The sequence below is a fragment of the Anolis sagrei genome, chromosome 2 (assembly GCF_037176765.1).
Source record: "Anolis sagrei isolate rAnoSag1 chromosome 2, rAnoSag1.mat, whole genome shotgun sequence".
Taxonomy (NCBI): domain Eukaryota; kingdom Metazoa; phylum Chordata; class Lepidosauria; order Squamata; family Dactyloidae; genus Anolis; species Anolis sagrei.
This window is the reverse complement of record NC_090022.1, coordinates 195,625,572-195,651,405: the sequence shown is the minus strand read 5'-3', so window position 1 is coordinate 195,651,405 and position 25,834 is coordinate 195,625,572. Positions and strand designations below refer to the sequence as shown.

General features: G+C 40.4%; 1 protein-coding gene across 1 annotated transcript in view; it reads right to left on the bottom strand.

Annotated features, from left to right (window-relative positions):
- Positions 1-6,456: 6,456 nt before the first annotated feature.
- LOC137096208 (M1-specific T cell receptor beta chain-like) overlaps positions 6,457-25,834 on the bottom strand; it is a 69,708-nt gene continuing 50,330 nt past the window's right edge. Inside the window, exons 5-9 of the mRNA XM_067464845.1 lie at positions 24,376-24,525; positions 14,258-14,593; positions 11,679-11,708; positions 8,987-9,093; positions 6,457-6,603 (exon numbers count right to left, since the gene is read on the bottom strand). Coding sequence (XP_067320946.1) covers positions 6,592-6,603; positions 8,987-9,093; positions 11,679-11,708; positions 14,258-14,593; positions 24,376-24,525 — 635 coding nt within the window. The 3' untranslated portion in view covers positions 6,457-6,591. The remainder of the gene's footprint in view (positions 6,604-8,986; positions 9,094-11,678; positions 11,709-14,257; positions 14,594-24,375; positions 24,526-25,834) is intronic.

Below are 25,834 nucleotides of genomic sequence, written 5' to 3'. Positions count from 1 at the left end.
CTTTTAGATGGAACAACACACCTTTGTACAGATTGCTGGGAGATCACTTTAACTTCAGCAGCAATATTTCAAAAGTTTATTGTTGCTGTTTTTGTTATGTGCCTTCAAGTCATTCCCAATATAATGACCCTACTGTGAAGCTATCAGGCTTTTCTGAGGCAGAGGGCCCTTCCAGACAGGCACTTAATCCGTGGGATTAAAAACCCTGGTACCTTAAGAAGAGTCCTCACACAGAGCCACATGTCCCAGCAAATGGTCCCATGGCATCCAGAAAGGTTTGGTTAATGGGGATTGAAGGGAACTGCAAAAGGTATGGGACATTTGCTGAGATGTGCTGCACCTCATAAACACTGATTCGGATATAACAAAGTGCACACAAGCAGATTTTCTGTCATCGTCTCTCCTCACCCTCCTGGTGCTCCTAAGTTTGCTCTCTTGAACCCTGATTCCTTTTGGGGTCACTTGCCTGCCATCCTGATGCCCACTGTGTGCATTCAAGCTCTGTTTAATTTCAGAAAAAAATGAGAACAAAGGAATGGTTGGAGAGAGTTTTAATGGGAATTGCTTTCCTCTAATGCTTCAATTTGGCTCCATCTGTTTACATCCCACATCAGCTGTTTCAGGATTATAAAATGAGGATATGTGCTACACCAACGTATTGCAAAGAACTCTCTTGGTGTTTTGATTGCAGGGTTATACAGTGCTCCGTAGTGTGCATTTTTTGACCAAACATGGAATTTAAGTGAACCCTTTTATCTTGCATTTCTCATGCCATCTTGTGATCTAGCACACATTTTCTGTGTGCATCATCTAGGCATCTTTTGTCCCACTTTCTTCCAGAATTTAAGGCCTGTGTAGAAGGGGCTGGAAAATGTCTAAATTGCCCAGGAATGTCCCATGTATTTCCATGGCTAAGCGAGGTCACCAGCGTTGTAGTTCAAACCACTATGCTCAGAAGTAGAAGTAGAAAATTAACCCTCAAGTATCATGGCATTTCTAAACTGAAATTCAGTACCAAACAGGGAAGACAGCAGTCTTCCTTTCTTATATGAAGTTGGCTGAACCTGATGCGAAGTTCCAGGTTTAGGTCTTACCTCAGGGAAGTGGACAACTAAAATTAAGTAATTGTTAACACACACACACACACACACACACACCTGCAACTTGAAATATTTCTTGCATGAGGACAAACCTGGATTGTAGCTACCCACCAGTAAGGATGCCGCCTCCCCCCATGAAATTTTCCTTCAGTCTTTACATTACTAGCATTGCATAGAATGAGACATTGAAAAAATGTCTTCTGCTTGCTTTGTTTAAATCCCCTTGGTCACTTTTCTTGCCTCTTTTCCTATGTGCCTTCAAGTCATTTTCTTGGAAATGAGTTTGAAGGTACATATCAGCAACATTTCTTTTTTTATACATAGAATATTTTATTGAGGGATGTGGTGGGGCCTCTCCACCTATTTCTACTTTATAAACATCTTAGACTTTGAATAAATTTTTGATTAGGGTCCAATCTATCTTTCCTGATATAGGTCTCTGTCTATTTCTTAGAGATTGTGTTAGACTGTCCATATTCATGATATCCAACATTTTGAGTGTCCAGTCTTCCAATGTTGGGATTTCTTTCAACTCCCAGTTTTTGGTATATATTAATCTGGCAGTGGTAGCCATGTGGAAGAATAAAGTATCCTCCTTCTTGTCTATGTCAACATCCGTTATACCCAGAAGGTAGTATTCAGGCTTCATCTCCATTTTCAGCCCCGGGATCTTCTGTGTTGTTTCATGGATCCTCATCCAGAATTTGCTGGCCTCCTTATGTGACCACCATAGGTGGAAGAATATTCTTATATTTGTTTTGCACTTCCAGCATTTGTCAGATAAAGTCTTATAACATTTTGACAATTTGTTTGGTGTGATGTACCACTGATACATCATCTTAATTGAGTTTTCACATAGATCGTACGAATTTGTGTATTTTATTTTGTCATTCCATATTTTTCTCCAATCTGTATATCTTACATTATGTCCAATATTTGCTGCCCACTTGTTCATACAGTCTTTTATTTGGTCCTTCTCGGTTGACCATGTTAAGAGAGCTTTATATATTTTGGTGATCACTTTCTTTCCTATAATCATTATCTTATCCCATAATTTGTCTCCTTCCTTGAATCCTAGTTTCTTGTCCTTATTAAAGGCTTCATTCAGCTGTCTGTATTGGAACCATGAAAAGTTTCCATATAATTTTCTGATTTCTTCCTGGGTTTTCAGTATGTAGCAGTTATTTTGTTTCAAGATCTCCTTGTATCTGGGCCACTTTTCCACCCTAGCTCTCTTCTCTGGATCACTTCGAGGGGGATACCCAAAAGGGGGGGGGGGGTCTTTTGATAAAATTTGGATTTATATTTCTCCCAGATCTTTATCGAAGAAGATCTTGTGAAATGGTTGCTGAAACCTTTCTCAATTTTCCTCTTCTCATACCATATGTATGTCTTCCAGCGCTGCAGAGATCAAATCCTTCTTTAACGCTGCTAAGTTTGGACCATTCTCTTATCCACAACAATCTGCATGCCTCGTGGTATAGTTGTAAGTCTGGGAGTCCGAGGCCCCCTCTCTTTCTGTCATCTATTGGGTTAACAAATTTTATACAGGATTTCTTCCCTGCCCATAAAAATTTAGATATTTCTGTATTCCAATTCTTGAATGTTTTGAATTCCTGGTGATTGGTATAGATTGAAATAGAAATAATAATTGCCAATGTTGATTTCTAAATACTCAACTGACATCTAAAATTACTTTGATGCTACAAGTCTAGAGAAGGAAGAAAAATTCATTAGGGAGGACATAATTCCTATTTTAGAGCACACCCCTTCCATCCCACTTACTATAGAGCTAACAATACATTTGGGCTTATAGTGAAGATTATTGACAAATCAGATTTGGAATGCTCTAAAGTGCTGTAGATGTGGCTGCTTGTCAGAATCCATATCTTTAGGAAGCTACTTACCTATTCTGACATATCGAAGCATGGAGTTGAAAGAGACCACAAGAGGCCGTCTTAATCTAACCTGCTGCCATGCAGGACTACACAATGAAAGCACTCCCAACATATGGCCATAGAGGTGGGCAACTTGATGAGCCCCATAATTTGCCCTTTGCAGCACTGTTCATAATAGGGGAAGCTGGAAAGCCAACACAATCAAGATTGCTTAGCCTTTCTGTGCCATTGTATACATTTGTTGGAGCTCCCAGTGGCGCAATGGGTTAAACCCCTGTGCCAGCAGGACACAAGGGTCCGACAGGTCGCAGCATCGAATCCGGGGAGAAGCGGATGAGCTCCCTCTATCAGCTCCAGCTCCTCATGCGGGGACATGAGAGAAGCCTCCCACAAGGATGATAAAAACATCAAATCATCTGGGCATCCCCTGGGCAACGTCCTTGCAGACGGCCAATTCTCTCACACCAGAAGTGACTTGCAGTTTCTCAAGTCACTCCTGACACGACAAAAACAAACAAACATTTGTTTTCTTGGACTTCTTTTCAACTCCACAGTCTATGATCTGGTCTCCTACAGCATTTTTCTTTCTGAAAGCAGGCTGAAAGAACAGATTGAAATGGATCTCAATACACTGTATAAAGCAAGAATAGCTGGGATTTCACAGCAACAATCTTCTTGAGCCACTTGTATTTAGCCAATTGTTTTTTCTAAGCCTTGAGACCTACATAAATAGGGTTTCTTAAAGTTATTTCACAAGCACTGTGTTCAAGGTATCTAGGACTGGCCTCTTTGCCTAGAAGGTATTAATCACTTTTTACAGAAAGGAGAACTTCAGGATGTTCAGTCAATAATTTGTTTTCTAACGACATCTAAAAGTTTGATGCATTCCCCTTGCCCTTGACTTGGTGAGTCAATCCCCTCCAAACTACCCTAGATGTTATATGTCACACGCAAAAAAGCAAAGGGTGAAGAAACTGACCAGCACACACCAAGCATTTGCTTCATATCCTCAAGACTGCAACTTGAATTCACCCAGCAAAATGGATGGGCAATAAATAACTGTGTTGCAATGGCTGCAGATTTTCTACCATCCAGATTACTGAGAATATGGGCTCTTGTGAACCATTTGTAAACAAGTCACTGTAGCCCATCCTGGCTACTTATTTCTCTGGGGACCAACCAGGAAAACAACAGCAGAGCACTTGGAAAAGCAGCACTGAATTGTGGTCTAAAGACAGAAGTATGGAGATTATGTAAGTTTATTATGACTACTGTCACAAACTAGGGCAACTCCTAGTTGCACTTTCCCAATGCATTTTTCTTTAGATATTTCATTACTATTCACCCCTTCTTTAGCAAAGGGCCCCATTCAGTGATAAAGGGTTATTTTGGAGTTATCTTATTGATTTTTTGTTGACTCAAGTTCTTGTTCCACTTCGTTTCTCAAAACAGGGCAACAATGACGTACAACAATCCTCCCCCCACCCAACAAACTTTCCGTCTGAAAGGTGGTACACTGGCCACAACCGGTGCACCTGTGACATTGAGCAAAGGCTTTGAGCTGAGACTATGTGATAGCATCAGGCCCTGAAACCACAGCTGGAGGTGAGATATGTACACACGGTGCTATTTCTAGACAAGCAAGAAGGGTGAGCGAACCTCAAAGCACCACACCGTAATGAAATGCACACTGTGGTAACCACTGCTCAGAGAAACGGTTGCACAAATGTCAAACCACATCCTGTTATGTTCCAAAGGCCCTTCTTGCTTCTTTGCTTAATGGTTGAGAGAGGGTGACTTGCCCAAAGTCACCCAGTACATTCATATAGCTGAGTGGGGATTTGAACACTGCATATGGCCCTTCCACGCTGCCCTGTGTCCCAGAATATGAAGGTAGAAAATCCCACATTATGTGAGTGTGGATTCAGATAACCCAGTTCAAAGTAGAGATTGTGGGAATTTCTACCTTGAAATTCTGGGATATAGGGCTGTATTGAAGGGCCCCCAGTCTGATATCCAGCCCACTATACCATTCCAGCTCAGTGCACAGCACCAGGAATGCTTTTGGCAAGGAGGAGCATCCATTCTCCACTCTGCCATTTGAGATTGTAGAGTCAGGCACAGCCATGTTAGAGAAAAGAATCAGGGCTCAGATATTTGAAATTGGCATCTTTCTCCATCCTAGTGATGAAAACCTGCATATGATACATATAATACTAAAATACAAACATAACTCGCTTTTCATGAAAGATGTTTCCTTTAGAAGATTAGGGACCCTTCTACACTGCCATATAATCCATATTAACAAAGCAGATAATCCTCATTATCTGCTTTGAACTGGATTATTATCATTATCTGCTTTTGAACCAGCCTGAGTCTACACTGCCATATAATCCAGTTCAAAGTCGATGATCTGGTTTTTACATGGCAGTATAGAAGGGGCATAGGATGCTCAGGCTTTTGCTCAAGAAAGTAAGTCTTATTTAACCGCAAACTGGTCTTCAGTAGTAGCAAGGAGTAAAACAATCTCCCTTGACTACCTTTATGCAAAGATAAGTATCTTATAAAAAGTGATTCCGGCCATGAAAGCCGTCGACAATAATCTTATAAAAACATTGTTAATATTGCTTTACCTTTTTTTGTGTAACACATAGTAAAGTGTAAAATTAAAACACAGGATACTCTACAAAAATGTTCTGTCACTTTATTAAAATAGGCCATGGCAAAGAATCAGGTAAAAATACAAGATGTACCAGTGAAAGCTATACATGTTTACAAGATGTAGTCCTATGGAACTCACTGGATTTTGTAGGATACACTTCTAAGCTGTCCAGCCCTCCTTTGGAAAATCAAAGTTTCAATATTAGGCTGATTTAAGGGAAAGTAATCCCACTGAATGCAAATGTTCCTAGAGCTCTGTCCACCCCACCGCCCAATGCATGCACTTTCTGGAGTGGGTGTCCAGATGTCCTTTTGGGACTGGCCCGGGAGAACACCGGCACACTCTACCCCCCCCCCTCCCAAAAAGCCCTAAGAAAAGCCCTTTTAAAAAGAAAAGTACTTACCCAGCCTCCATTGAAGAGCTGCCACAGCTTTTCAATGGAGGCCGGGTAAGTACTTTTCTTTTTAAAAGAGATTTTTATGGCTTTTGGGGAGAGGGTTAGAATTCCCTCTCCCCAAAAGCCCTACAACCATGGGAATACTGTCTGGATTGCAATATTCTGCAGTCCAGACATCAGAAGTAGAGGGTTTATCCTGTGTCTTCCAAGAAGGCACGGAATAAACCCACCATCACATTAATTCACCACAAACTAGGGTTTTAAAATGGCAAGTTTAAATATACTCATTGCCCAAAAAATGGTAATTAAAACTTGGGAGGTGGGGGAGAGAGCAGAAAACTCTACAAAATGTGCTGTGGTCTTGCTACAATATGACAATTATGACAAATTATTACTAACTCAAAGCAGGTATTTTTATTTCAAAGCAAGAGAGCCAAGATGCTGCTGTAAATGCCACAAGGCAAGAATGTATATTTTTATCTTCCTTCCTGGAATTCATTCAATTCAGGTAAGATGTTCTCTTGCAAAGGTCTTCTAGGGCACCACCTGTCAAAAAACAAGAAAGAAATTGCAATAGACTGTCAATTCTGGGCTAAAGATGCCTCATCTGAAAACTATCTTCCCACAGAAAACCTCCTGCAAAAGGATGCAAAAGATGGAGCTTCTATGCCTTTATTAGTTGAAAAATGGAGCAAATCTTAGCAAATAGGGTTTCCAAGGATTAGGGCTGTCTTGGACTTCAGCTCTTAGAAATTGCAGCCAATTTGCCCAATAGTCAGAAATTCTGGGAGTGAAGTCCAAATCCGGAAGACGAACATTTGGGAAACACACACACAATGCAACTCAGCTAAAAACAGAGATACTTTGCATTAAAGAGTACACAGAAACAACTAATGGGTCAAGGGAAAGTGATGTAGTCCTTCCAAACTAACAACTTTCCCCCTAGGAAATTAGTTAATTCCAGAACTGACAAGAAAACTAAAGAGTTTTTCTGACACTTTTCTTGCATAGCAACTTTGCACATGGAAACCAACAAACAAACTTTTTATAGTATTGAACCTTGTTTTTTTTTTTTTTTGGTTTGGGTCTTTTGTTTTGTTTTGTTTTGTTTTTGGTATCAGAAGTAACTTGAGAAACTGCAAGTCACTTCTGGTATGAGAATTGGCTGGGTGCAAGGACGTTGCCCAGGAGATGCCCAGATATTTTTCCATCCTTTGGGAGGTTTCTCTAATGTCTCTGCATGAGAAGCTGGAGCTGACAGATGGGAGCTCTCCAGATTCAAACCGCCGACCTTTCAATCAGTAGTCCTGCTGGCACAAGGGTTTAATCCTTTGGCCAACACAATGTATGGTATGGTAATGCCTGGTAAGATGACCAAATTGAGAAAAATAAAAAGAAGTCAATTTCCACTTTGAAATGATGGGTAGAAGAGGGGCTTATAGCCTGCACGGCTTGGAAGAAGCCACGCTTGTTGAAAAGTCTGAATCTCCATAAAAAAGGAGATCTCCTTCTCCTTTTCCACACTTGGCCACCTTATCACCACTGAGTTGATGGCTCCAGATGAGGGACTGAGGTTGATTTTAGGAAAAGCTGGTATGGTTCATTTTCCCACACAGGCTACTTCACTCATTCAAAAAGTAGTTGAGTGTTGTTAAAGCAAATTACATACATAGGTGAACTGGGCTTTAATTTATTATATTAGGTGCATGGATTTTGTGAAGTAAGAACAAATATAGAATGGTATAGATGGGGTAAGCAAGGGAATATGTATGAGCAATGAATGCCTTACTGCATATATTGTCTAGTTCTGACTTTACTTTCTCTGTCTGGAAAAAAGTACAATGGGGAAGAAAGCAGCTGTGTAACCTTTTTGCAGTTAAGTAAACACTGGAAAAGTGTAATCAATTTTGTAGTAGAGCCAAGTCTTGCAGCGAGGTCAAAGCTCCAGGACTTCTTGCTTAGCCAAGTTAGGCCGGATCGACACTGCTATATAATCCAGTATCTGTCTGCCTTGAACTGGATTATATTAATATAAACTGACATATAATCCAGTTCAAAGCATATAATCTGGGATCAGAAACTGGATTATATGGCAGTGTAGATGAGGCCTCATATAAGATTATCTGCCACTACTCTTAGGGCTAGGAATGGATTTTCCCCCACCAATGATTCATTGTGAGCGTTTTCTGGTCTCATACGGAGAGAAAGCTTGGTATTGAATGAACAACCAACCGAAAATTCTTAAACAATATGTTTGTTGACTTGTTACCTTTACATTCCACTTCTTCTCCAAAGAGCTGGTATAGAACTGCTAAGCAATCTATACCCACCATGGCTCCTTCTACACCGGCACATAAAATCCAGATTATTGTCTTTGAACTGGATTACATGGCAGTGTGGACTCATATAAACCAGTTCAAAGCAGATGATGTGGATTTTCTGCTTTGATTATCTGGATTATATGGCAGCGTAGAAGGAAACTGAGTAATTTCTCTCATATAATCCAGTTCAAAGCAGATAATCTGGATTTTATATGGCAATGTAGATAAGGACTAAGGCACTGCATTACCATATAATCCAGTTTCCAATTCTGATATATGGCAATGTAGACAATTATAATCCAGTTCAAATCAGATAATCTGGGATTAGATATTGGATTATATAGCAGTGTAGATCCAGCCTAAGTATGCTATAGCTATAAATCAGAGATGAGCAAGTGTGACCATCCAGATGTTATTGGATCGCAACTCCCATCATTCCTAACACCCATAGCTAATGTTGCATAGTGCTGGGGTTTACAATTTGACACCATCTGGAGATGCCCACCCCTTTAAAAATGGGAGGTCCATGACAACATGGCACATACACTGCAGTTTCATAAGACATCAGTTGACTCAGGACATTTAAAAAATCCAGCACTAACCAGTACCTTTTTCCGTAGTTTCAGCCCCATCACAAATGCCCCATACAAGGTACTCTTGAAAATGAGAATAATGTATACTAGCTTCCCAAGGTTGGCTCTTCTGAGATATGTCTCTGCAAAGGAAAGTTCAGAAATGCATTCAGACAATCACAAGGCAAGATACATTTTGGAGGAAGGGGAAAAGGCATAGCTTCCTCCCTCTTCTTCTGTTGTTTCTATAACCATTTTAGCTATAACATGAGTAAGTGAGTAAAAAGGATGTTTTAAACAAAGCTGAAAACAGGCATATGAAATAAATACTTTTGTATTGCTACCTATTGTTCAGTTTTTACAATATCACACCTAGAATAGCTTACACATGTGTACAAAGAGGGGTGTTTTTATCAACCAACTTCATCTGGTCTTTGTTTGATAATATATGATTACTATCATCCTTTCATCATGCTTAAGTGATCCCAGGATGGGGGTTCCTCATTTAGCCAGTAGGACTATAAACACAACAGGGTGCTTTAATTAAACACATCCACATTTGTCGTATCTACAGTTCTCTGGGGTTTATGTCTCTTTAACAATAGGGTTTCTTTTTTAATGGAGGCGTACAAACACATCTAGACAAAACCCCTTGGTGTCTAACATAAAGCTTGAGGCATGAAAAATTGTCCATGGCTTGCTCCGGTTGATTTCTCATTTGAAATGCACAAATGGGATATTTGGTTAGGTATAAAAATTACACAGAGCATCAAGCCACCAACATAAAGAATAATTGGGCTGTGTGAGCTATGAGACACATACACAAGACATTCATATATTTCAATATGGCGCTTTACCCATATGAGTTATACCTATGATTTCACCTACCTGCATCTGACACAATATGTCTTTTTAAAGGATTTTCCAGGTCCTTCAGGCAAATGTAAGGTATATTTCCACTAGAAATTACCCCAGACTTGCATTGGAGAACCCAGCAAATTCCTAGAGAAGTTGGACTTTTCTTGGCCCTGCAGGCCAACTGCATGGTAACTACTGGCACAAGTCATTCATTTCAATTAGACTATCTATTACACTACTAGCCGTCCCCTGCCACGCGTTGCTGTGGCCCAGTCTGGTGATCTGGACAATAAAGTAATGAGAAAGTGTTGATTTCTAATATATGTGATGTTTTTATGCTTGTGAGTAAACAGTATTTCTTGCTGTTTCTTTGTCAGTGCTGACGTGGAGATTGTCTGGTTAGCTTACTCTGGAACATGCAACATATAATTTTTCTTCTTTAGGAGTCCCTTTCAAATCTATGATACTATATCTCTCTGTGTGTGAATCATATATATCTATCTTTATCTATGGCTGGATGGCTCTTTGTCAGGAGGGCTTTGATTATGTTTTCTTGCCCCGGTGAAGGGAGTTGGACTGGATGGCCTTAAGTATTTTCTGTTGCTCATGGGGGTTCTGTGTGCGAAGTTTGCCCAATTCTGTTGTTGGTGGGGTTCAGAATGCTCTTTGATTGTAGGTGAACTATACATCCCAGTAACTACAACTCCCAAATGTCAGGGTCTATTTCCCCTAAACTGTGTTCATATTTGGGCATTTGGAATATTCATGCCAAGTTTGGTCCAGATCCATCATTGTTTGAGTCCAAAGTGCTCTCGGGATGTAGGTGAACTACAACTCCCAAATTCAATGCTGACCAAACCCGTCTACTGTTTTCTGTTGGTCTTGGAAATCCCGTATGCCAAATTTGGTTCAATTCCATTGTTAGTGGAGTTCAGAATGCCCTTTGATTGTAAGTGAACTATAAATCCCAGCAACTACAACTTCCAAATGACAAAATCAATTTTTTGAGTGATAGTCACTCATTGGGTTGTTAGGCATATTCTGCCCAAATTTGGTGTCAATTCATCCAGTGGTTTTTGAGTTCTGTTAATCCCACAAATGGACATTACATTTTTATTTATATAGATGTAATCATATTTGGGGGGAAAATTCTGTTTCTGGTTTGAAAGTGTTATTCCTGTTTAAAGTGCAGCACTTTTGAAAGTAGTTGTTATACTCCAGAAACTTAATTTTTGGTGGCTGCCACAAACTATGTTAAATTGGTTGAGATTTGATGAGATATTCATTGAAAAACTATAGCAAAATGTGGTGAAGGATGTCCCACAAAAACAAAGTTTTTGCAGTTTAATAAACTTTTTGTATGTTTTTAGGATAGAACCAATTCAGAAATGACATTTATAACCCAGGAACAAAAATAGTGTTACATAGTGTTATCTGAGGTTTCCTGTTTTCATCACAAATTCAAGACTCCTTGTGGATATGGGGTCACATAAACTCAGAGGCTAAAAAACTGTCAAGATCCAATGAAGCAGCAGGACCTACAGGTGTGACTCTGCAGACCAAGCATATGGGGGAGGCAGCTGGCTCCAGGATTGGGGAAGCAGGCTGAGTATCTAACCAGAACTTCTGAGACTGTGCCTACACTGTCATATAATCCAGTTCAAAGCAGGTAATCTGGATTCAGAAACTAGATTATATGACATTGTAGATGCGGCCAGAGGATTATTGTGCTGCTTGGGAACTGTGATAATCTGTTTATATAAGGAGGTCACCCCACATATGCCTGTCTAAAGCAAGTCTACTCTCACTAAAGTCAACTGCACCTGTATAAACCCCACAGGCTAAAAAGAATAAGGTGATTTTGGCTTACCTTTCGCTTCAGCACTGCCGCCATCACATTCTAAAAGAAGGAAGGGAAAACAAACATTAGGTTATTAAAGGTGCCAGATTCCATCAGATTTTGGAAGCAAAATATGGTCAGCCCTGGTTGATACTAGGATTGGAGTCAACCAACAAATAATCAGTGCAAAAAGCTCTGCTTCAGAGGAAGGAACTGGCAAAAACACCTCTTACCTAAGAAAATCCCATGAAATTCAAATATTTATAGATAGCAGGTGCAGTGTTTAAAATGGACAAAATAATAATTTAGTGAGAAGCATAGTAAGGACAGCAAAATGCACATTGCAAAACCTTGAAAAACAGGAAGAGACCTTTTCTCAAAGATTGGTGTCACAAGAGCTTTAATGAGTAAAATGATTGCAATCTTTCCGACACATCTGTATGAGCCAAATGCACTTCAGAAATCCATAGAGAAGTGGCAATTTGTTATCCATTTTTGGAACAAGAAGAATACAACAGAAGTTCTTAAACAAATGATATCGGCATAAGCAGTTCAACACAATAGACTACATTACTCAGAGAAAAAAGTGGATTAGAAGTAAGAAATTGCTTCATTGTCAATTATGTCTATGTATATTCAGAAGAGAAGGTTGAGAAAAGACATGATCACCATGTTTAAATATTTGAAAATATGTCATAAGGAAGATGGCACAAACTTGTTTTCTACTGTCCTGAAGATTAGGATTCGGAGCAATGAATTCAAATTAAAGGAAAGGAATTCTACCTGAACATTATGGTCTTCTTGACCATCAGAGCCATTCCACAGTGGAACTCGCTGCCTCAGTGGTAGAGGCTCCTTTTTTTGGATGCTTTTAAATTTAGGCTGGATGTCCATCTGTCAAGAGTACGTTAATTGTGCTTTTCCAGCATGACAGGGAGTTGGATTAGATGGCCCTTGGCAGGCCCGTAGCCAGGATTTCGTTTCGGGGGGGGGGGGGGGGGGGGGGCTAAAAAAATTTTCAGTGGGGGTTTTGGGGGGGCTGAGTTTCGGGGGGGGGGGCTGAATCTGAGTGAAAGAGGGTCTACCCTAGCAAACCTTTTGTATCATTACCCCAATACCCCCATGCATATGGGATATATTGAGTATGGTGATCAGATCATGATATGAATAAACATAACAGTTTAAATAATGCACCAATAAGGCCTTTTTGCGAACCACCATGAAAATTTCGGGGGGGGGGGGGCTGAAGCCCCCCGAGGGCCCCCCCCCCTGGCTACATGCCTGGCCCTTGGGATCTCTTCCTACTCTATATTCTATGATTCTATTGAACAGATGCAATTCATAAAAAACATTAACATTTTAATTTTGTCGATTATCAGAGTTGCTTACTAGCAGCTCTTTAGGAATGCAGCAAATCTACAAAAATGGACCCAAGTGATGGTTTTCAGCTTCCTGGGAGTTTGAACTTCCAATAATAGGACAAAACTGAGTGATCCCTGGCCCTAGGAGGTAGATGTAGGACCTTATCACACATCCATCCATCCTTGTGTCGTCATCCCCCCAACCAGGTGCTGTTTTTTTAGCACTATTGCCCCGCGCACTGCTCTATCACAAGGTTCCCCCATCACATGGGTGAAGTGTTGCCCAACTGGGGAAGAAGTGTGCTGGCTCCATTGGAGCCAATACAACATAGGAACCCCCCTGTGTTGACTAGGAAATATCATAAGACACTTCCACAATGGCTGGGTGCGGTGCTTCCAAGTTGAGGGACATTGTGTGATGGGCTTCATATCCATCCATCCCACAACTGGCTGACAAGTGTCCTAGGATGCTTAAACTGGTAACTGTGATGAGGTCTGCAGTCTGTGGAGCCCTCTTAAATGGTCCTGATCTCCCGGCTTCATACCCCCTGTTACTGCTGGGCATTTCTCATTCACACACACTCATACTACTCCTTGAATTGCAATGCCAAACCCAACTGCACAACTGTGTGTTATGAATTAAAATTATGCTCAAAGCACAAACTGCTTTTTGTGGAAGGTGCCCAGTTGTGTGAAAGGTTTACCATGCGGAATTGCAGCCTTCAGACAAAGGGGAAGGAATCATTGCCATCTGCCTCCAAACCTAGGGCTTAAAGCAGTAGTGGGTATCTTGAAATCTTCCAGGTGTTGGAACAATTACCATAACTAGCATGGAAGTTGTAGCCCAAGCTGCCTACTCTATTTTTTCCAGTGTGAATTGATTTTATACTATGACATCATCTCCACTTCCCCTTGACAAAGATATGCATATTACAGTGGAAGTACACAGCCATTATATATAAATTAAAGATGCCATAAGTATATTCATACATGGCCAAAAATTTGTGAAGTGCCTTTGGAAGTCCAATATCACCCTTCCTACCAACAATTTAAAATCTGACAAAAATTGTGTTTTGAAAAAATATCTGGGTTAGAAAACATGGTTGAAAATACTGTAGGTAGGCAATACCTGGTGGAATTTTGTTAAGCACTATTTTCATTGACTGGGATGTGGAAACAAGGGGGAGAATCTGGATTACATAGCAGTATAGAAGGGGCTTGAGAGCTCTGATGTTATATACTCCTTACCTCTTCCAGATATTTCATCGCTGTAGTCAGACTTTCCAATCTCGTTATAGAATTCAACATTACACTTGAATTTATTATTTGAATTCCGCCACTCTTTGCTAGTGATCCTGATACGACTGACCAGGGAGTATTCTTTCTTGGTCTTGTCATACTCAGGTGCCTCTGTCTTTACTCCATCAGTTCTCAATTCATCATTCAGATACCATGTAAGATTGACATGATCTGGGAAGAAATTGGTAGCCAAACACACAATTGTGGCCTTCTGCTTTTCGTTGACTTCCTCTTCAGAGGGGGCAAATATGGTCACATTTGGAGAGGAGGTCTTTTGTCCCTTTTCTGGATGAGAAAGGGAAAAAAACATAAAACCAGAAATAGTCAACTAGACACCCTCAAAATTGAATTAGTTTGGACAAGATTAGCTTGCCAGTCATTGGCATACACACTCTGGTTAGGGCAGGGATTCCCTACAGTTATCAGCAGGAAGGATGGGGGGAATTTAACTTTGTTTGTTTTTAAAATAGAATTTCCCCAAATTTACAAACTGCAAATATGTTTGAAATAGAAATAACACAAGTGAATCATTTTTTAAAAAAATATATGATTGCAGAAGAAACAAAACCTGATAGATTTGTCCATCAGTGCTTAACACTTACCTGTCATGCAATGTATCTACATTTCACCATTACAGTAATGTGAAACTGCTTTGACTGTCATGACGTCATTCTACAGAATCCTGGGAATTGTAGTTTGAATTACATAGGATTCATCTACAATTACAGAAAAATCCAGTAGGACCTGAATAGTGCAAAACTGTTAACATGTTCCTCCTCTGACCTGTGGCAGTGGTGAGTCCAAGTGGTCCAGTTGAGCTGAAACCATTTCAGCCTAGCTGCATCATCATCCTGACCTGATCTGTTGTTTTTGTCACCGTGGCAGCTTGGTGATGAGAATATACAGTCCCAATCGATCCCCTTTTCTGTACACCACTGAATGCAGAGAAAACAGGATGGCGATACCAGCTTGTGGGAGCAGCAGACTGGCTTGCTTTGGAAACTGTCTGCTATCCACACTTATCCCAAAATATAGGAGGTGCTCTGGAGTTGTGGTGAAACTCTGGAGCATACCTTCACTTTGCTTAGCATAGGGTTAAACCTGCTCAGCCTGGTTTATTTTGTGTTAAGGACCAGAAGTTCCTGGACATCCAGGTTTGACTTCTAGTCCACATTAGGGTAAATAGCAGAGGTAGACAAGCCATGAAATTCTGTTGCTATAATTCAGAAAAGTGGGCTAAAACTCTTTAACAGGGATGCCAGGTCCCTTCTACATTTCCATATATTGCAGTTTCAGAATGCAGTTTAACTGCATTGAATGGAATTACACTGCAGTTGAGGATCATATAAACCTGATCAATGCAGTTAAACTGTATTCTGAAACTGCATTATATCACAAATACAGTGTATGCTGTATTTGGGATAAAGAAGCACAACTAGTAGCTAAAGGTGCAACTATACTGACTTATTAATGCACTTTGACACCATTTTAACGGCCATGGCTCAATGCTATGGAATCCTGGGATTTGGTAAGGCACCAGCATTATTTGGCAGAGAAGGAACTTTGTAAAATAACTCCCACTGAGCCATGACAATCACAGTGGTGTCCATTGATTTTACAGTGCTGATGCACTCAAAGCCCCCTTCTACACTGCCATATAAAATCCACATTATCTGCTTTGAACTGGGCATGGCAGTGTAGACACATATAATTCACTTCAAAGCAGGTAATGTGGATTATCTGCTTTGATAATCTGGATTTTATGGCATTGTAGAAGGGGCCTAAATGGAAAGTAAAGCTTAGTTTTGACTAATTTGTTTTTGTTCTATAAGCATGATATCAAGTGATCATGTTTTGTAGGAGTTATTTTCCATAAAGAACAAACAGATAAGCATATCATCTTGGTTTCTGTGGAATCTTTATGTCTGTCCTTTGTGGGAGGACAGGCATTCATTAATAACTCAAAATGGAATCTGGCAGATTTTTTTTCTCCCTTTTCGGATTGTAACAGCTGTTTTCTCAAGAACCTGAAAAAGACCTTGTGCTGATATTGACTTGTTGCCAACACCTTGTTGTTAACAACATGCATTACATAGTTGTCAGTTTTTAATTTTGTTGTTTTTGTGTCACAGTGAAAAAAATACACCTTGTAATTGTGATAAATTCATAACCTATCATTTGCCACATGTACTGTCAAATGGCATGAACTGATGTCTGGATGGGCCAGTACAGGTCTTTCTTTTCCTTTAATGGCAATGAAACACTTCATAATGAAGTATGCTATCACAGGCTATAGTCAGCAACAACATATCATGCAATGTGTGTATGTGTGTTTGTGTATAGACACTCATGTAACGCAGCCTATTTAGATTGTATTACCTTTGTGCAAGAAGAAGAGTATGGCAGGATCACATTGGTGATTCCTTTGCCGCAGAGCCTATGCCCAGGAGCTTGTATGGAAAAGCTGGTTACGATGTGGAAGTTATGATTGAGAAGCTGGATGGTAGCGAGCTTGCCTCCTCACAGACATCATGCCGCCTGAGCCAGAGTTCTAGTCATTCTATGGATTTATTAATATCTATCAATCCTTAGACTGGATCCACACTGCCCTCTATCCCAGGATCTGTTCTCAAATGATCTGTTTATATCAGATTATCTGGCAGTGTAGACTCATATAATCCAGTTCAAATCAAATAATATGGGATTAAATCTTGGGATACAGAGCAGTGTGGATCCAGCCTTTAGCATAAGTTCAGTGATTCAGTTATTCATTTATTAAAATCTGAAAATGAAATGGACAGATTTGCTAATCCTTGCCTGGGTCACTTGGGCAACTGCCAACCTTGGCCTCCCTCTTGCCCTTGCATATGGGTTTATGTGACAATAGCATATCTTATGGAATATTAAACCAACAGCTCTCTTAGGGCCCTTCCACACAGGCCCTATATCCCAGGATCTGATCTCAAGTTTTCTGCTTTAAACTGGATTATATGAATCTGCACTGCCAGACAATCTGGGATAAACAGAAAACCTGGGATCACATCCTGGGGTATAGGGCCTGTCTGGAAGGGCCCTTAGTCATACTTTGCTTGGTCCTAATATGTAGAAATGCATTTGACCATCTTTAGGAAGACAGCTTTTTATGCGTACTAACCAACTAACCAAACACATATATTTGTGTTATTTCAGACTACTGGTTGTTTGTGATTGTTGTTTTTATATTGTGTTCTCACTTGTCTGTTTGTTTTTGTTTTTGTTTTATGTTTGCTATTTTATTAATTTTTATTTGTTATTTTAACTATGTTGATGGAGCCCCCGGTGGCGCAGTGGGTTAAACCCCTGTGCTGGCAGGACCGAAGACCGACAGGTCGCAGGTTCGAATTCGGGGAGAGCGTGGATGAACTCCCTCTACCAGCTTTAGCTCCTTATGAGGGGACATGAGAGAAGCCTCCTACAAGGATGATAAAACATCAAAACATCTGGGCATCCCATGGGCAACGTCCTAGCAGACAGCCAATTCTCTCACACCAGAAGCAACTTGCAGTTTCTCAAGTCGTCCTGACATGACCAAAAAAACTATGTTGATCGGGCTTATCCCCATGTAAGCCGCCCTGAGTCCCTTCAGGAGATGGAGGCGGGGTATAAAAATAAAGTTATTATTATTATTATTATTATTATTATTATTATTATTATTAAATGATTGAATGGGTTGATCACAAAGCAACATGGTCTTCACCCTCTCTTCCCAGTGGGTTTGTTGCTTTGTCCCCATTGAGGCCAATTTTGATTTCAATTTAGTTTGTTTAGCCAAGAGACCACCTCAATTCATTTTCCAGCTTTACTTGCAAAAAGATTGTTATAATATTTATTGGTTCTGCTTTCTTCCAACTTTATGTTTCACTTCTGACAATGGACAGCAGTCTGAGTTTCCAATCATCCTTTTATCTTCAAAAGAAAAAAAAGCATTTTTTTTTTAAAAAAAGTCTTTGTATGTAAGGATAGAGGGACAATGTGGTTTAGTAGTTTGAATGTTGAATTATGAATCTAATGACCAGCATTCAAATACCTTCTCAGCCATGAAAAACTACCGGGCAATGCCAGGCAAGTCACACATTTTCAGCTACAATGGTGATATAGCAAACAAAAACCCATATAAATTGTTTGCAATGGTAAGACAGACCAAGAATCCACCTCCATTGTTTTAATAGTTCCACTATTTAGTTTTACGGTGCATGTGCGCTGTAGAATGCATACAGTTTGATGCATGCTATGGAATCCTGGGAGTTGTAGTTGGGTGACACACTAGTACTGTTTGGCAGAGAAGGCTAAAGACCTTGCAAAACTACAATTCCTAGAATCCCATAAGATTAAGTCGTGGAAATTTGTGGCGTCAAACTACATTCATTCTATGGCAGATGCACCCATTATGTTGCTCTTCATCGCACTAGAAAATGAATCCACTTTAAATCCAGTTTCTGCCTCCTGCAGAATTCTGGGGGTTTATAGTTTAGTGAGGCTGTTAAAGGTTCCTCCCTAAACTACAAACCCCAAAATTCTGCAGGAGGCAGAAACCAGATTAAAAGTGGATTCATTCTCTAGTGTGATGAGGGTAGTACAACTAAAGCAAAAGAACTTTTAATTACTCTTCAGTACTTTTAAAGATACTAAAATGATTGAGTAGAGTTATACATGGAACTTTATAGTTATACACCTTTCCTGCCCTTGCTTCTGGTCAAATAGGACTTTCAGATATTTTCAAAAACTAAACAACTCAAGATCTTTTTCTCAACCTACTTTCTAAAGCACTCATAATCTCAAGTTTGGTCCTCTGCATGATTACTCAGAAATCCAATGTAACTATTTCGTCCAACCTATGAACTTGCCCTCTCACCACCCAAATACACTAAACAAAGTATAGAATTTTTTTTCCCAGTAAAGATCCTACCTCGGACAGTGAGCCGGGTTCCAGGTCCAAAATAAAGCTGGTAGCTACCAGAGCACAGAGATACAAAACAATACAAAAATGTGTTTCCCCCTAATCTGATCAGAAAACTAATTTGTAATTTTGCCATGTACACTCGGTTTGGAAGGTATCCCAATTATACTCACTGTGGGTTTGACTTGGAAGAGATTTTGGAAATCAGGAATCACATCGAATTAGAATGCATGAAAATAAATAACCCTAAGGCAGAAAATGTAAGATGAATTGTGGTTTGGCTATAGGTTTCAGCAGTATTTCTATGGATCCCCATAGACCAGTGAGCAGGTAAGGGAGTATCACTTCAGCCCAAGGCTAGGGAAAGTTAATTTCCTTATAATACCTCACAATCTCTGAGGATTATTGCCACAAATGCAGGCAAAACATCAGGAGAGAATGCTTCTAGAACATGGCCATACAACCCGAAAAACCTACAACAACCTATTAATTTGAAAGACTGAAGCAAGAGTGATAAATTTCCTCTGTCTATTTTGTTTTCCTTTCTCTCTCTTAAGGAACCCACCCCATTCCATGATTTCGTTTTTGCAGACTTCATCTATTCCTTACCCAGTACAGTCAGTCGTGTCCCTTCTCCAAAGCTCAGAGGATTTACAGAGCACAGCCTAACATCCCTATAGGGAAACCAGTCCTAGTAAGGACCCAAAGCACCCTTTAATAATCCAGATTATATGGCAATGTAGATGGGGTCTCAGTTACCCCACGAACTGAGGTCCTCATTTGGAAGGTCTATACCAGTGGTTCTCAACCTTCCTAATGCCACAACCCCTTAATACCATTCTTCATCTTGTGGTGACCCTCAACCATAACATTATTTTCATTAGGTTCTTGTGGGTTTTTTCGGGCTATAGAGCCATGTTCTAGAGGCATTGCTCCTGACGTTTCGCCTGCATCTATGGCAAGCATCCTCGGAGGTGTGAGGTAATAGATCTGATGAGGTTTTCTTTTGCCAGTTTCAGGGAGGTCTTGTAGCAATTTGCCAGATCTTCTTTATGACTATCAGTAATATGTCCTCGTGCTATAGGGCCCACAGTATGAATGACATATTTGGCAGGCAGGTCATAACCACAAGTGATTTTGGCTTGCCCAGTTTCACAGCCACTTAGGTTGCGACATTCAGCAACCAGGCAGGGTCCAGCTGCTCTATGTATACAGCCGTCAACTTGCATGAAAGAAGAGAGTGGAACTGTTTTCCAGCTCCTCCTGAAGATTGCCAGGGTTTTCATTATTTTCATTATTTTATTTTCATTGCTACTTCATAATTGTAATTTTGCTACTGTTGTGAATTGTAACGTCAGTATCTGATATGCAGGATGCATTTTCATTCACTGGACCAAATTTGGCACAAATACCCAATATGCCCAAATTTGAATACTGGTGGGGTTGAGGGTGGGGGGATTGATTTTGTCATTTGGGAGTTGTAGCTCCTGAGATTTATAGTTAGCCTACAATCAAAGAGCATTCTGAAGTCCACCAATGATGGAATTTAACTAAATGTGGCACACAGAACTCCCATGACCAACAGAATACTGGAAGGGTTTGGTGGGCATTGACCTTGAGTTTTGGAGTTGTAGTTCACCTACATCCAGATAGCACTGTGTACTTAAACAATGATGGATCTGGGCCAAACTTTGCGTGAATACTCAATATGCCCAAATGTGAACACCGGTGGAGTTTAGGGAAAATAGACCTTGATATTTGAGGGTTGTAGTTGCTGGGATTTATAGTTCACCTACAATCAAAGAGTATTCTGAACCCTACCAACAATATAATTGGGCCAAATTTGTCACACAGAACCCCCATGACAAACAGAAAATACTGTGTCTGATGGTCTTTTGTGAGCCCTTTGACACCTCCTCGTGACACCCCCCCCCCCCAGGGGCCCCGACCCCCAGATTGAGAAATGCTGGTCTATATACTTTTAAGCCTCTTTCTAGGTTATACTTAGCTCTATTTTTAAAAACTATTAGTTACACATTTTCTACCTACTTCCCTAGTGTGTACCATAAATTGGACTTTCTTCATCATAAATATTGCAGTGTAAAATATTGCACTCCACAACAGATTAAAATGAACCTATCATGAACCTATTCTCAGAAAAAAAATATTCAAAGGGAATGTTTGCCTTTGTCTTCCTCTGAGGTTGCAAGAGTATGACTTGTCTCAGGTTAACCATGGGTTGTCATGGGAAAGTGGGCATTAGAACATTGGTCTCCAGAGTCTTGGTGCAACCCTCAGACCACCACATCACACTATCTCTATACTACAGTTCTCCCTTACAGAATTATTGATATAAGATAGCTTATTGATATAAGATAGCTTAATCCCATATGGAAAACATAGCCCTTGAAGTGTCCTATAAATGTTCCACAGAGCCAGGATTCATTTAAACACATTTAAACACAGTTTCCACCAGTCTTACCTAAGACAGTCAGTCGTGTTCCTTGACCAAAATGTAGTCTCTCGCCAGAAAGCACAGTGTGACTTCTTTGTAAGAAAACATGCTATACAAAACAGGGGGAGCCCTGTTTCTCGTATTCCCACTTCACCATACAAGCTGCATGTTTTGAAAGTCTTCTATTACAAATACATTGTCTTCATCTATCCCATTTCTGAAACTTGGATTCCCAAGTGCAATACTCAGATGATTACTAATTTATGCAGAATTATTGTTAATTTAACCAGAATAGTGTTGCGATGTGAGAGTTGAATTCCAACTTTAGAGATCAGGTTTGAATTCCATGCTTAGTCAATGAAACCCATTGGGTGATCTTGAGCGAGTTACACATGTTTAGCCCTAGATAGGATGGTTACAAGTCAGAAATGACTTGAAGGCTCACAACAACAACAACAACAACAACAACAGTTGAACTAATGGAATGCTGTATGTACTGTATAAATACGTTAAATGAATTCTTCATGGGGACAAAGTTCCCATACATCTTACCTAGTACAGTAAGCCATGTTCCTTGTCCAAAGAATAATGCATTCGCATTACACAGTGTCTCTGCCCTGTAAATGATCCTGCTCTAGGAAAAGCTTTCAGACTGCTTTCATGCAATGGTTCTTTCCCGACCCTCATTCTTTCCCACTTTCATCTGTATAAGTATTTCTCAACATCACCTTCAGCCTATAAAACTCCTGTTAACCCAGTGGATCCCTCAAACTCAATTTTACATAAATAACATGCTCAGAAGTCATAAATGCAATATGTCTTACCTAGTACTGTAAGCCGTGTTCCATGCCCAAAATTAAGCTTATCAGCGGTACACAGCATTATGCCCTTGTAAGTTAACCTGATCTATAAAAAGTTTTATGACTATACCAGAAGAGTGCTGGTCCTTCCCTTTTAGCATCTTTCTTTCTTTCTTTTTTCTTTCTTTTTTCTTTCTTTGGTTCCCCTTGACTTTAAGTCTAGTCATGGCCAACTCTGGGGGGTGGTGCTCATCTCCATTTTGAACGCAAAGAGCCGGCGTTGTCTGTAGACACCTCATAGATCATGTGGCTGGCATGACTCATGGAGCACCGTTACCGTCCCACAGAAGCGGTACCTATTTCTCTACTCACTTTTGCATGTTTTTGAACTGCTAGGTTGGCAGAAGCTGGGCCTAACAATGGGAGCTCACCCCATCCATGGATTCGAACCACCGACCTTCCGATCAGCAAGTTCTGCAGTTTAGTAGTTTAACCCACTGTGCCACCTCGGCCCTTTTTTTCTTTCTAGCTTACACAAAACCAGTTTTGTCCCACCTTTCGTAGTCATAATGGATTATCACCACCACCACCATTGTTCGTTTATCTATTAAAATATTTCCATGCTGCCTTGCATAAAAAGATCTCAGGATGGCTTGTCGGCAAAATCAATACTAACAAATTAGAATAATATAAAAGGATAAAGCACAATTTAAAGTAATTGTAAACATCTTAAACACATCAGTAAACAAAAGCAATTTCAAAACATCAAGCCATTTTAAAAGCCTTGTGCATAGCATTTGAAATAAAGAAATGAGGCATTTGACCATTTGAAAAAAACCACCATTTGTCCCCATACTACACGTTAGACTATTTATGGCACCTTAAGGAGAAATAAATGTTATATGGCATAAACTTTTTTTCTGAATGGCAGTTCACCTTATCAGATGCTTGCCTGGAACATTACTATTATTCTTTCCCCTGTTCTAGAAAGAGCTCAAAGAGAATATGTAACAAGATGTTTCCATTTGATCCCCATCACAACCCTGCATAGTAGGCTGTGGCCATTGACGTAATTTTTAGGACTGACTGGTGATTCCAGTCCTAGGTTCTCTAGGCATGGGGAGGTTCAACTGTTTAGGAGACATTATTTCCCTCTCATCCTTTTAGCCAGCTTCTGCTTACCTAAAACAGATAGTCGCGTTCCTTGTCCAAAGCTCAGTGGAGAGTTGTAGCACAGTGTGAAACCGTGTTAGCAAAGGGAATATGCATTTCCTCAAAGACTGCAAGAGAGCTAACACCACCTCTGGATGCTACCAGGAACCTGTTCCCATTTTTCTCTCTCAGCCTTAGCAAATGGGCAGCAAATTATTGTTGGGCTTCAGTATAAAATTATTTCCTGATTAAAATGCCTTATTTGACTAGGATCATTCTGGATTTTGGAATCAAATTTTTTGCTTGTTAAAAATGAAAAAGCTTGTCATTTCCCTGCTATATAACCCACGTCTGGGTTATACCAACCCATTTTTTTCTGTGTCAGGAGTGATTTGAGAAACTACAAGTCACTTCTGGTGTGAGAGAATTGGCTGTCTGCAAGGACGTTGCCTAGGGGGATGCCTGGATGTTTTGATGTTTTACCATCCTTTGTGGGAGGCTTCTCTCACATCCCTATATGGATAGGTGGAGTTGACAGAGGGAGCTCATCCACGCTCTCCCGGATTCGAACTTCCGACCTGTCGGTCCTCAGTCCTGCCAGCACAAGGGTTTAGCTCACTGCACCACCGGGGGCTCCTTATACTAACCCATGTTAATATAAAAAAGGATGTGCAATTTACCCGTTTTCCTAGTGGAGGTTCCCTAGAAATATATGTTTTCTTACCCAAAACAGTCAGCCTGGTCCCTCCTGCAAAGTAGAGCTGTCCAGTGTTTGCACAGCCAGCTAATTCATGAAATAAACCTCCCTTGGGCCCTCCGCAAGGAAGTGCATGGTTTCCTTCTCTGCTGATTAGAGTGAAAAAGCCATTCCATCAAAGACACCCCTCTTCTCTGCTACTCCATAACTTATTCTGTGCTGATAAGACATGAAAAGGATCTGGGTTTGCTGTTGGAAGGCAGAGGTATTGGTTTCCTCCTCATCTGCCACACAAGCTTAGTTACGATGTGCACTTCATTTCTAATGCATCTGTTTCCTGCCAACATTTATCTCTCTTCGCTTTAATTCCTTGAGGCAGCAAGCAAAGATATGAGCTGAAGTTCTTCCATCAACATGCTCCCTCAGCATGGAATCTGCTACTGCATAAAATCTTAGGGGTGGATGGTTCACACATGTCTCTCTGTCTTGACTGTGACATCCAGTGATGAAGTCTGAAAGGACCTTTGCAGATCTAACACTGGGGGGTCGAATTGTTACAACATTTCATCTCATCTGAAACACATTTGTTATCACATCACATGCAGTGTTTGCCAGTGGAGTCAAAACACATATTCAGGGCCAAAGTCAATGTGAAGTAGCATCTCTGAGAATTGAGGTTACCGCTGATTCTGGATGAGACCTTCAGTAGCTGATGGTTTCACCACTGTAAATACAGTGTGATCCATTTGATGAAATATACTGAACCTATGAAAGACTTATGCTACAAACCTGGTCCTCCCAGTTAGTTTCAAAGCTGCTATAGAATTCCTTTGTATCTTTTCTGTTGATGCAAACCCCCATGGCTACAGCTTGGAATCTATATAAATAAAAATGTAGTGTTCGTTTGTGGTATTAACATAAATCAAAAACCACTGGGAAAATTGACATCAAATTTGGATAAAAGGCACCTATCAGGCCAACAAGTGATGATGCCCCATAAAAACACTGAAAAACACAGCAGATGGGACTTCAGAAACCAAAAAAGCAAAAAGATGCTATAGCACACGCACAAAAACGACTCCCCCTGGCAAACAAAACACACAATAGCATATCCACACTCTCTTCCAGACTACAGCTCCCAGCATCCCCTAGACCAGGCCCTTGAGGAGAAGAGGGTGATCCAAATGTACTGCTTCCAAGCTGTAAGCTTTCTTCTCCTTGGATTTCTTTGAGAGCATCCCAATCCCTGCATATTTCCAATTTCCTATTCCTGGGCAGCAACTCCCAGCAATCCTCCAGATAGATATAGATAGGTAGGTAGGTAGATTGATCAGGAGGACTGCTGGGAGTTGCAGTCCAAGAATAGGTAGAGAAGGAAGAAAGGGGAGAAAGAGGAAGGAAAGAAAGGGAAGAGGAAGAGAAGGAAGGAAGGAGAGAATGAAAGAAAAAGGGAAGGAAGGAAAGAAAGAAAGGAGGAGAGAAAGAG